The 13730-nt window shown below is 44.8% G+C and overlaps 1 protein-coding gene across 8 annotated transcripts in view; it reads right to left on the bottom strand.

The window, feature by feature from the left end:
* Positions 1-13730, bottom strand: part of ZNF667 (zinc finger protein 667) — a 33144-nt gene that overhangs the window by 10152 nt on the left and 9262 nt on the right. For 7 of the 8 annotated variants that reach the window (XM_038006395.2, XM_073015873.1, XM_038006396.2 and 4 more), the window contains 3 exons: positions 7636-7726; positions 6007-6133; positions 3496-3588 (listed from right to left, as the gene is read on the bottom strand). In XM_038006395.2, the coding sequence (XP_037862323.1) occupies positions 3496-3588; positions 6007-6133; positions 7636-7668 (253 nt within the window). In that variant the 5' untranslated portion in view covers positions 7669-7726. Of the gene's footprint in view, positions 1-3495; positions 3589-6006; positions 6134-7635; positions 7727-11134; positions 11779-13730 lie in introns of those variants that run through there. The other variant, XM_038006394.2, reaches the window with a different exon arrangement.

Here is a 13730-nt window from a genome sequence, read left to right as displayed (position 1 = left end):
CAGATAGCTTTTTTGTATTTTTAGCAGAGACAGCGTTTCACCATGGTGGCCAGGCTGGTTTCGAACTCCCAACCTTGGGTGATCTGCCCACCTCTGCCTCCCAAAGTGCTGGGATTACAGGCATGAGCCACCACCCCCGGCCTGAAGAAATTTCTTAATTAAAATTTAAAAATTCCCTGAAACAAATGATAATGAAAACACAACATATGAAAATATGCTGTAACCTATGGGATACAGTAAAAGCAGTATGAAGAGAGTTTGTAACAATAAACACATACACCAAAAATGTAGAAAAACTTCAGATAGCCTAATGATGCATCTTAATGAACTAGAAACACAAAAGCAAACCAAATCGCAAGTTAGCAGAAAAAAAGAAATAGTAAGGATCAGAGCAGAAAGAAATGAAATTTAAAAAACCACAAAAGAGGCTGGGCATGGTCGTTCACACCTGTAATCCTAGCACTTTAGGAGGCCAAGGTGGGCAGATCACCTGAGGTCAGGAGTTCAAGACCAGCCTGACCAACATAGTGAAACCCCGTCTCTACTAAAAATGCAAAAATTAGCTGGGTGTGGTAGCACCCAGACACCTGTAATCCCAGCTACTTGGCAGGCTGAGGCAGGAGAATTGCATGAACACAGGTGGTGGAGCTTGCAGTGAGCCGAGATTGTGCCACTGCACTCCAGCCTGGGTGACAGAGCGAGACTCTGTCTCAAAACAACAACAACAACAACAACAACAACAAAACCCACAAAAGATCAACAAAATGAAATTTCTTCAAAAAGATAAACAGAATTGACAAAGTTTTAATCAGATTAAGAAAAAAAGACATAAGACCAGAGATGCAAAAGGAATGATTACAGCTGATACTCAAAGGATCATTAGAGACTACTATGAGCAACCTAGGCCAATATATTAGAAAACCTAGAATAAATAGATAAATTCCTAGACACATACAACCTACCAAGACTGAATCATGAAGACATCCAAAACCTGAACACAGCAATAACAAACAATGAGATTGAAGCTGTAATAAAGTTTCCCAGCAAAGAAAAGCCCAGGACTTGATAGCTTCACTGCTGAGTTTTACCAAATACTTAAAAAAAAAACCTAATACCAATCCTACTCAAACTATTCCAAAAAACAGAGGAGGAGAGAATACTTCCAAACTCATTCTACAAGGCCAGTATTACCCTGATACCAAAACCAAGGACACATCAAAAAAAGAGCTACAGACCAATATCTTTCATTAATATTAACTCAAGAATCCTCAACAAAATACTAGCAAACTGAATTCAACACATTAAAGAGATCATTCATCATGAACAAGAGCGATTTATCCCAGGAATGCATGGATGCTTTGACATATGCAAATCAATGATATATATAAACAGAATGAAGGACAAAAAACATATGATCACTTCAGTTGATGTTGAAAAGCATTTGATAAAATTTAACATCCCTTCATGACATGATCCCTCAAAAAAACTGGGTATAAAGGAACATTCCTCAACAAAATAAAAGCTGTATATGACAGACCCATGGGTAGTATCATACTGAATGGAAAAAAAACCTGAAAGCCTTTCCTGTAAGATCAGAAACATAAAAAGAATGCCCACTTTCACAACTATTATTCTACATTCAACATAGCACTGGAAGTCCTAGCTAGAGCACTCAGAGAAGAGAAAGAAATAAAAGGCATCCAAGTTGGAAAAGAAGACGTCAAATTATTCTTCTTTGCAGATGATATGATCTTTTGGTTGGAAAATCGTAAAAAATCCACCCTAGAAACTATTACAACTGATAAATTTAGTAAAGTTGCAGGATACAAAATCAACATAAAAATCCAGCAGCATTTCTATATGCCAACAGTGAACAATCTGAAAAAGAAATCAAGTAATTCCATTTACAATAGCTACAAATAAAATAAAATGCCTAGGAATAAACTTAACAAAAGCAGTGAAAGAACTCTACAATGAAAACTGCAAAACCTTGATGCAAGAAATTGATGAGGACACAAAAATATGAAAAGATAGTCCATGCTCATGGCTTTGAAGAATAATTATTAGTAAAATGCCCACACTACCCAAATTAATCTATGGATTCAATGCAATCCCTATCAAAATACCAGAGACATTCCTCACAGAAATAGAAAAAATAATCCTAAAATTTATATGGAACCACAAAAGACCCAGAATAGCCAAAGCCATCCTGAGCAAAAAGAATAAAACTGTAGGAATCATATTGCCTAAGTTCAAATTATACTACAGAGCTATAGTAACCAAAACCGCATGGTACTGAGATAAAAACAGACACACAGACCAATGGAACAGAATAGAGAACCCAGAAATAAATCCATACATCTACAGTGAATTCATTTTCAACAAAGATGTTACAAATATATATTGGAGAAGGGACAGTCTCTTCAAGAAATAGTGCTGGAAAAACTGAATATCCACATGCAAAAGACACTAGACCCCTATCTCTGCAATATGCAAAAATCAAATCAAAATGGATTAAAGACAAATCTAAGACCTAAAACAATCAAACTACTAAAACAAAACACTGGCAAAAGTCTCCAGGACATTGGTCTGTGCAAAGATTTCTTGAGTAATACCCCACAAACACAGGCAATGAAACTAAAAATGGACTAATAGAATCATATCAAGTTAAAAAGCTTGGGCACAGCAAAGGAAACAATCAACAAAGTGAAGAGACAATCTACAGAATGGGAGAAAATATAAACTACCCATCTGACAAGGGATTGATAACCATAGAATACACAAGGAGCTCAAACAACTCTATAGAAAAAAATGCAATAATCCAATTAAAAAATAGGCAAAAGATCTGATAGACATTTCTCAAAAGAAGACATACATACACATGGCAAACAGGCATATGAGAAAGTGCTCAACATCACTGATCATCAGAAAAATGCAAATCAAAACTACACGGTATCATCTCACCCTAGTTAAAATGACTTTTATCCCAAAGCAGGCAAAACAAATGCTGGTGAGGATATGGAGAAAGGGGAACCCTCGTACACTGTGGGAATGTAAATTAGTACAGCCACTACTGAGAACAGTATGGGAAGAACAGTTTGGAGGTTCCTCCAAACACTAAAAATAGAACTAATATATGCTGAAATCTTACTATCTAAGGTAAAGGTATTAGGAGGCAGGGCCCTTGGGAGGTGTTTAAATCACGAAGGTGGAACCCTCATGAATGAGATTAATATCATCTATAATCACCTATAATTTCTCTCCCAGAGAGCTCCCTCCTTCCTCCATGTGCAGACACAGCAAGAAGGTGCCACCTATGAACCAGGAAGTGGTCCTCACCAGACACCGAATCTGCTCAGGCATTGATCTTCGACTTCTCAGCCTCCAGAACTGTGAGAAGTATATTTCTGTTGTTTGTAAGTCACCTAGTGTATGGCATTCTGTTATAGCAGCCCCAGTAGACCGAGACATATGCCGTGGTTCTCTGTCACTCACCAGGAGCCCGGCGTCTTCTTACTGGCTCTACCATCCAGGGCGCTTTCCCTTTCTCCAATAAGGTGATCACATTTGGTCTCCGAAAGGAAAGACCTGTACATGGGACAAACATGGGAAATGATCATAAATGTGGGCACCACAGAAGTCATAGCCACATTCTGCATCAACAGGAATGCAGGTGTAGTAACATGAAGGGAGCACGCAGGATGTGAAGGGCGGCTGGAGAATGGGGAGTGTGATATTGTGATTTCTAATAAGAAATATGTATTTGCTTTTCACCCCCGTTTCCTGGCACACAGCTCCTTAAACCCTTGGAATCTCCTGCATATGTGCCTTTTGTATGTTAATGAGAAGACTGTGCCTGGGGGCTCCTGGACAGCCTTCAGATGGGGGCCGGTGATTGCCAACCATGTGATTAGAGGGTTGGAACTTTCAGTCCCACCTCCTGACCTCTGGGGAGGGGTCAGGGGCTGGAGGTTGAGCCGATCACTAATGGCCAATGATTTAATCAACCTTGCCTACCTGAAGCCTCCTTAAAAGCCCCCAGTGGACTGGGTTTGGAGAGCCTCAGGGTTGTTGACCACGTGGAAGGTGGTGCAGTAGAAGGTGCATGCTCTGTGCCCCTCCCCCATAACCTGTCCTCTGCATCTCTTCCATCAGGCTGTTCAACTGCATCCTCTGTAATATCTTTTACACTAAACTGGTAAGCACAAATAAAGCGCCTCCCTGAGTTCTGAAAGCTGCTCTAGCAAATGACTGAACTTGAGGAGAGGGTCATGGGAATCCCCGAATTTAGAGCTAGTCAGTCGGAAGGCCTCTGAAGTAGGGGACAGTCTTGTGGGACTGGGCCCTTACCCTGTGGGATCTGACACTATCTCCAGGTAGACACTGTCAGAATTGAATTGGAGGACACCCCGCTGGAGTCTGCTGGAGAACTGTTTGGTGTGTGTGGGAAGATCCCCAAACATCTGGTGTTAGCGTGTGCGGTGTTGAGTTTGGTTGTTTAAATCTCACACGTGGAGGCAGAAATCTAAATTATAGCCAGTAGAGTTGTTAAACGTTAATTCTACAAAGCAAACTATTTTCCTGAGAATTAGGTCAGAAGCTCCTGAGGCTGGTTATGAACTTACTGTCTTTCTGCTCCAGACCCCCACCCTTTTATTGTCTGTTTTGTGTGCCAGGGCTGGGGCTTTGCTATCTTCACTTCTGCTTCACCAGCTGCTTCCTGTCAACATCCACCAATAACGGGCTTTGCTGGTTTCAATGTTTGGGTTTTTTTTAGTTCTGTATTCCCAGAACCAGTTTCATCTGGCCCCTCTGAAGTATAAACAAATCAGGTAGCACACTGCCTCCTCCTTCAGAAGTGTGAGTCCCAGATCCGAGGAGACCTTCTTTGAAGCCCTAAAAACCCTAAACTCTTCCCTTTGTCCCTCCAACCCCAGGGATGGTGGCAGCATCCTGCAGTTACATCAATGTCCACAATTCACCATTCAACAACACCTCTTAAATCAATTCCTTAAATTCTATCAAAAGAGGGCCGGGCACGGTGGCTCACACCTGTAATCCCAGTACTCTGGGAGGCTGAGGTGGGCAGATCACAAGGTCAGGAAATCGAAACCATCCTGGCCAACATGGTGAAACCCCGTCTCTACTAAAATACAAAAAATTAGCCAGCTGTGGTGGAGCGCGCCTGTAATCCCAGCTACCTGGGAGGCTGAGGCAGGGGAATCGCTTCAACTTGGGAGGCGGAGGTTGCAGTGAGCCGAGATCGCGCCACTGCACTCCAGCCTGGAGACAGAGCAAGACTCTGTCTCCAAAAAAAAAAAATCTATCAAAAGAACTCAAAACTTACCTACAGAGTTTCCATAAGACCCAGCAATTCTACCCCTAGGTATATACCTCAGAGAAATGAAACCATACATCCACACAAAAAACTTGTATATGTTCATAGCCAGCATATCAAAATAACGAGAGTGGAAACAACCCAAATGCCCGTCAATTAACTGATGACTGGATAAACAAATGTGGTCTATCCATACAATACATATTATTTGGCAATGAAAAGAAATGAGGTATTGGCACATGCTACAACGTGATGAACCTCAAAAACATCGTAAATGAAAGAAGCCACATATTTGTGATTTCATATGTATGAAAGGACCAGAACAGGCATATCCATAGAGATGGAAAATGGACTAGTAGTTGCCCAATCTGGGGGGTATGAGTGGTTGGGGGAGACGAAGAGTCACTGCTTACGGGTACTGGGTTTTGGGGTGGGAATAATGAAAATATAATTGATTGTGGTGATGGATGCATAACTCTGCATACACTATTATAAAAACCATTTAATTGTGCAATTTTTATGGGTGAATTGTATAGTATGTGAATTATATCTCAATAAAGCTCTTTAAAAACAGAAATTGCAGTGGTTTCCATTTTCCGGACCAGACCCAGAGTGATGCATGTCCCTCAGTAGGCTGGTTCTGGATTGTTGGGGAAGAAGAGCCTTACCAAGCGAGACCAGGTTCCGGTAATTCTCCAACATGACATCTTCATACAAATCCTTCTGAATGGGGCTCAGCCATTCCCACTCCTCCTGGGAGAAGTAGATGGCTAAGTCCCCAAATGTTATAGGTGCCTGAAATGAAAAGTCAAATGTCTATTCACCATGGACTTGTGCTTCCACGTGGCTGGAGGAAACGGTGCACACATCTTAAACATGGGAGACACAAGGTACCAAGAATCATTCAGGAAGCATTCAGGGTTCTGAGGCCAAAAGGGGCAGGTGTGTTAAATAAATTAAATAAAATACAATAGAAGACATAGCTGTTATTAAAATTATGTTGCATTAAGAACACGCGGCAGCCTGGATAGACCAGGCATTTACACAGTCAAGGCATTCTTCTAAGCACCTGACTGTGCTGGTTCACTTAGGGCTCATGTGAATCGGTGACAGAGGCACTGTCAGCAGAATCACAGGATGTTACAGATGAGGAAACAGAGGCCCAGAGACAGAAGAAAACTTCCTGCAGGTCTCACAGCTAGTAAATGGAGAAGCTCGGGTTCAGCCCAGATAGTGCAGCTCCCGATTTAATCTCCTAACCACATGCTCTCCAAGAAACCTGTGAATATATCACACATGACGAAAGTTCTCTAGGGTGCTATCAAGGTTACTGCCCACTTGACCTTGGCGGATTATCTCGGACTTGACCTGGCCAGTTGGTTATTGGTTCTTGCTGTCTTGAAGATGAAAAATGAGGGTCAGGTGGAAAGTGTGAGAAGGAACTGAATCTGGCCAATAACCAGCAAGCCTGGAAGAGGACCTGAGCCCCAGATGAGAACACAGCCGACCAACACCTTGATTTCAGCCCTGTGAACTCCAAAGCAGATGACCCAGCTAAACCATGTTGTGCCTGGACACCAACCACAAAACTGCATGATAATAAACGTGTTGTTTTGAGCTGCCAAGTTTGCAGCTAATCTGTTACGGCAGCAAGGGGGAACTAATACACATAACTGAAAGCAAACACGCTTGTTATGGGAAACTGCATTTGAGATGCCTGTTGTAAAAACCACTTGATGATTGACAGTGGTGGAGCATGCTGACCACAGGAGGCTGCCCATAGCACCTCAGTGCCTGCGCCAATGCACTCAATGATAGCAGGGCTATGTGGTGCCTCTGAGTCTTGGACCTTAGCTGGAGAGATTTCCTCCATGTAAATATGGGTTTTACAAGGAGAAACAAAACCACACAGACTAACTCCAGAGCACATGTCAAATCCTTTCTGCTACTGCAGGCCCCACCTGGCCATTTATCTCCATGCTGAGAAATCACAGTGGCTCTCATCTTCCTCCAGAGAGGATGACATTTCTCCCAGCACTAGCAAAGCCCCTAGAAATGCTGAACCAACAGGCAAGTGGCCATGTGCACACTGGGGAAGGGAGAGAGGCCCGCTGGCCAGTTTCCTGGCTGCTGGGCCCTTCTCAGGCTCTCATCCCCCATGGCAATGGAAGAAAACCAAGGGCTAGGTGTTGGATAGATCTCCAATAGGCAACAAGTCTCCATGGAAGGAAAGCAAATGGTCCACATCTCACAAGACACGATGGGATGTTCCTGAAGAAACAGGAATTGCCACTTACCTTGGATTTGGATTTCCCCCGTGCAGCTGGCATCCCTTCTCCCCCTTTAGGGTCCACACTCAGAGAGGGGCAGAGAGCTGGTAAGGCAGGGCTGTGGGGAGAAGACAGGTCATGAGGCCAACTGGGTCTTTTAGGCAGTGCCAGAGTGCACAGGCCCCTAACCTGGAGGCACACACACACCCCCAGACACACACACAGATGTCAGAACACCTGGCTCATTTGTCCCCCCTCACCCTCTCACAGTCAGGGAAGGGCACGGCCAACACTTTTTGTGCCTAAGATTGCAGCAGGTTCTCGATCAGGAGGCAAATAAGGACTGTACAGACCTCTGGCCATCCATTTCACAAGTATTTACTGAGCACCTACTAGGTGTCCAGCTGTCCCAGATAGTGGGGAGAGAGCAGTGAGTTACAGTGGAAGAGTGCCGGCTCCCAAGCACCTTACATTCCAGTAGGGAAAGCAAGTCCATATAAAGAACAATGATAGGCTGGGTGCCCAGGCCTGTAATCCCAGCACTTTGGGAGGCCGAGACAGGTGGATCACGAGGTCAGGAGATTGAGACCATCCTGGTGAACACGGTGAAACCCCGTCTCTACTAAAAATACAAAAAATTAGCCGGGTGTGGTGGTGGGCGCCTGTAGTCCCAGCTACTCGAGAGGCTGAGGCAGGAGAATGGCGTGAACCCGGGAGGTGGAGCTAGCAGTGACCCGAGATCACGCCACTGCACTCCAGCCTGGGTGACAGAGCGAGACTCCGTCTCAAAAAAAATGAAAAAGAAAAAACAATGATAGTCATGGTCATTGCTATGAAGAATAAGCAGGCAAGGGCAGGGGTTAGAGCCGTGGGATGGTGAGGGAAGGTGTCTCTGAGGTCACATTGAGCTGAGGTCGAAATATGAGAGCGTGAGCCATGTGGGTGCTAGGGGAAGAGCATTCTAGGTAGGGACACAGCAGGTGCCAGCATCCTGGGTGGGCGCAGGCTTGGTGTGAGGACAGCAAGGTCAGTGTACTGAGGCAGAGTGAGTGCAGTGGGGAGGGTGGGCTAAGGCAGGAGGGGCTGGATCATGAAGTGGGTGCTGAGCAGGTTGGATGTGATCCCAAGTGTGACATCACTGGGGGAGGAGGGAGAGCTGAGCAGGGGAGTGACACCATCAGACAACATGTAACAAAAATTTGGGGCATGTCTATATGGTGGGTAAACTGTGTGTTAGGACAGGGAACAGGAGTGAGGAGAGGACTCACTAGGTAGCTTTGCGGAAATCCAGGGAAAATGTTGGTGGCATGACTAGGGTGGGTGGAGTGGAGGAGGGAAGATGTGGTCAGATCACCTCCTCGAGGGGGCCCCTCTATCCACCCATCTCAAAGAATCTCTGCCCTGTGTCAGTCTATACCTATGCTGTCCACTGTGACTGCCACTAGCCACATGTGAAAACTGAGCACAGGAAATAAGACTGGTACAACTCAGGGACTCATTTTCTTTTTTTCCTTTTCTCTCTCTTTTTTTTTTTTTTGAGACAGGGTCTTGCTCTGTTGCCCAGGCGCGAGTGCAGTGGTGTGACCTCGGCTCACTGCAGCCTCAACCTCCTGGGTTCAAGCGATCCTCCCACCTCAGCCTTCAAGTAGCTGGGACCACAGGCACCCACCACCACATCCAGCTAATTTTTGTATTTTTCAGAGACAGGGTTTTGCTATGTTGCCTAGGCTGGTCTCCAGCTCCTGGGCTCAAGTAATCAGCCTGCCTAGGCTTTCCAAAGTGCTGGGATTATAGGCATGAGCAACTGTGCCCAGCCTGGAACTGATTTTCATTCCAATCGATTCACTACGAAAACAATAATAAAATAATTTTAAAATTATTGCTAAAATTATTAAAAGTAATTTACTGTCAATTTAAAATGAAAAACTGTACTCAATTTGGTTACTGTAAAACTTTAAAGTATGTCTGGAACAACTTGGGTATGTGACTCTACTTTTCCAAAGGTTTTATGAAATTAAGCACAGATCAGGTATCTGCATTAAAAATTAAGGGTCTAGATGGACTGTGTGTATAAAACTTGTATCAGATTTCAAAGACTTAGTGTGAAAAATATGTAAACTATTAGTATGAAAAAATAACTATTTCACTGATAATTGTTTATATGGGCTACATGTTGAAATGTTAGTATTTTGGATATAGTCAGTTAAATATTAAATTAATAATTAAAATTAACTAATAGACCAGGAACAGTGGCTCATGCCTGTAATCCCAATACTCTGAGGCTGACGCAGGAGGATTGCCTGAGCCTAGGAGTTTGAGAGCAACCTGGGCAATGTAGTGAGACCCTGTCTCCATAAAACATTAAGAAATGAGCTGAGTGTGGGTGGTGTGTGCCTGCAGTCCTAGCGACTTGGGAGGCTGAGATAGGAGGATTGCTTGAGCCTGGGAGGCAGAGGTTACAGTGGGCTAACATCATGCCACTGCAGTCCAGCCTGGGTAGCAGAGTGAGACCCTGTCTCAAAAACAAAGCAAAACAAAACAAAATTAACTCTAATGATAAACGTGTTGCTTTTTACCCTTTCCAATGTAGCTACTGGCAAATGTAAAATTATATGCTTCACATTATGTTTCTGCGAGGCAGTGCTGCCCCATGCTCTAGTATTGTATTGCCCCATTTTCCACACAGCACTTACCACTTTCCGAAAACAGCTTGTTTATGTGGGTGTTTATGTGGGTGGGACCTCCCGCCTCCCTACACACACACAGTGATCTGGGATGGAAAGCGGAGACTTCGTTTTGTTCGCCGCTCTCCTCCCAGGGCTGAGAACCGACCTAGCACAGAGCAGGTGCTCAAGAAACACTTGTTGACTAACTCAACCAAATCCTCAGTGTGCTGAAACCCCATCCCAGAGACACAGTTCTGCCGTGGCCATTCCCTGGCCCAAGGTGTGAGCATGACTACCGGCTGGGTCCTGGGAGACCCTTGAGAATGCTGGAACCTGGGAGGTGGCCCTGCAGACTCTGAAACATAAGCCAGTAAGAGGTAACACCCACCTCTTGTTAGAGCTCTTGTGAGAGGGATCCCTGGTTACCAGGCCTCTGGTTTAATAAAACACGACCAGGGTGACTCTGTCTTAAAGTGAGTAGCTAGACGTTCACAAGGCCCCCGCTATAAGGTTCATGCTTACAGTCTGAAAATAGCCACATCCTGAGCTGACCACCTATTATAATTACAGAAAGTTTATGGACACACAGAACATCTTCCACCAAGCCTGAAGAATGTCCAGGTGTCCTGAGAGTGCAGCCCACTTTACTCAGAGATAACATCAATGACCAGGCTTCGGTTGAAGGATGAATGGTCATTGATAGCACAAATAGCCCCTACCTTTAGTGAGCTCATCTGCACATTCCAGGTTTAATGATAGCTGTTTACAGTTTCCCATTCCTTCTCCTGCTTTCTGAGAACACCCTACTCTGTAACAGAGTAGTTCCCAATAAACTTGCTTCTTTCACTGTGCTGACTCACCTTGAATTCCTTCCTGCGCAAGATCCAAGAAACCTCTCTTATGGTCTGGATTGGGACCCTCTTTTCCAGCAACACTCACTGGGCAAGAAGGGGTGGGGTCCCATGTGGGTGAGCTATGGTCCCGGAGGGGCCTCTAATTAGCACTGTGTGCCATGCCGGCCACATCAGGCTAAGGGGGATACCTGACTTCATCTGCCTGGGAATGGGGTGGGGGGACGAGGGCACTGGGGCATTAGTGACTGTGGCAGACCAGAGTTATGGCCCCCACAAAGAAGATACGGACATCCTGATCTTCAGAATCCATGAATATGGCACCTTACATAGCAAAAGGAACTCTGCAGATGTGATGAAGTTAAGGATCTTGGGGGCGGGGGACATCATCCTGAAAATAGAAAAAACACAAACCATTTTTCCTCTGCTCTCACACCACAGCAATCAATACAGAAGACTTCCATGACCACATGGGTGAGGAATTTTCCCCACACCCCCAGCTGGTTGTCCTCCAACTCAATTCTGACACTATGTTCCTGGGGATAGAATCAGATCCTAGAGCTTGAGGGCTCAGCCCCCAAGACTGCCCCACATTCAGATGCACGTCCGGACTTCAGGAACATGCGACTGACGGGCTTTAAGCTGGGGTTCCCACAATCCCCTTTTGGGGATTATTTATATATAAATATAATAATAATTATTAATAATTATATAATATTATATAATAATTATTAATAATTATTCAATTATTAATAATTTGCTAAAGCAGCTCACAGAACTCAGGCAAATACTGACATTTACTGGTTGATGATGAAGGCTATTCTGAATAATACAGAGGAAGAAACGTGTAGAAATACAAGGTATGTGTGAGGTGGTGTGGAGCTTCCATGCCTTCCTTGGGAACCCTCCAGGAACTTCCATGTGTTCAGCTATCCAGAAGCTCTTCAAACCCTGTCCTTCTGAGTATTTATGGTGGCTTCATGACACAGGCAAGATTAAATTACTGGCCCTTGGTGATCGACTTAACCTTTCGTCTTTCTCCCCTCCCCGGAGGTTGGAGGGTGGAGCTGAAAGTCCCCACTGTCTAGTACTGCCTCGGTCTTTCTGGTGACCAACCCCATCCTGAAGCTACCCAGGGGCTACCAGCCACCAGCCATCTCATTAGCATACAAAAGACATGTAAAAGGAAAGGACATGGTGGCTCACCCCTGTCATCCCAGCACTTCAGGAGGCTGAGGTGGGCAGATTACTTGAGGTCAGTAGTTCAAGACCAGCTTGGCCAAAATAGGGAAACCCCGTGTCCACTAAAAGTACAAAAATTAGCACATGCCTATAATCTCAGCTACTTGGGAGCCTGAGGTAGGAGAATGGCTTGAACCTGGGAGGCAAAGGTTGCAGTAAGCCAAGATCACGCCACTGCACTGCAGCCTGGGTGACAGAGCCTGGGTGACTCCGTCTCAAAAACAACAACAAAAACTCTGGACCCCAAAATCACTAAGCCAAAGGGAAGTCAAGATGGGAACTGCTTCAGGCAAACCTGCCTCCCATTTTATTACTAACCACATACCTCTCTCACAGTTTGCCCACAAGGAAATTCTTTATGGACAAAGGACACACAGAATTCATGAGATAAATACATATCTGATTGCTTCCTCTGCCCTATTTCACTAAGCCAGACTAAGGCATACGTGACTACTCCTCTACCCTCCTCTCACATGTAAACTGTGTATTCAGTGAAAGGCTAATCAGAGACTCAAGGAATGCAACTGTTTGTCTCTTATCTACCTATGACCTGGAAGGCCCCTCCCTCACTTTGAGTTGTTCCACCTTTCCGGACCAAACCAATGTACATCTCACATATACTGGCTGATGTCTCATGTCTCCCAAAACCGTATAGAACCTAGCTGTGCCCTGACCACCTTGGGCATGTGTCAGGACCTCCTGAGGCTGTGTCACAGCCTTGGCAAAATAAACTTTCTAAATTGACTAAGACTTGTCTCCGATATTTTGGGTTCACAGACATCACTTTGGAAATTCTAAGATTTCAGGAGTTGTATGCCAGGGAAGAGGTTAAAGGCTACATAGATAGTTCTCAACAGCATAATCTTGGATTGCCCAAGTGGGCTCAACATAATTACAAGGGTCCTCTTTATAAAAGGGAGGCAGGAGGATCAGAGTCAGAGAGAAAAAGAAATTGCAAGATGGAAGCTATGCTGCTGGCCTTGAAGACGAAGGAACACCTGCTGACGCGGCTTCATAGCTCTGCCTTTCAGAACTATTAAGAGAATACATGAGTGTAGCTTGAAGCCATTAAGTTTGTGGTAATTTGTCACAGCAGCAAGAGGAAATGAACATAGTGACCCTTCCACCATTTCCTTCCAGTCCTCATGCCCAATAAATGGGCTTCTTTGGCTTTGTCAGTGACCAGGTGCTGAAAACATCGGTAACTCAGGGGAATCACAGGGCTAGGGTGAGATGAAGAGGTAGGCTCGGGATCGCTGAAGTTGGCCTGTGAGGCCACTCCAAGAGGCAGAAAGGAGCCCCGAAACACCAGCCCTGCCTGCCTCCCTCTTGGACGCACGCGCGCACACACACGCATCCAGAG

The sequence above is a fragment of the Chlorocebus sabaeus genome, chromosome 6 (assembly GCF_047675955.1).
Source record: "Chlorocebus sabaeus isolate Y175 chromosome 6, mChlSab1.0.hap1, whole genome shotgun sequence".
NCBI lineage: Eukaryota > Metazoa > Chordata > Mammalia > Primates > Cercopithecidae > Chlorocebus > Chlorocebus sabaeus.
This window is presented reverse-complemented; position numbering and strand designations above follow the sequence as displayed.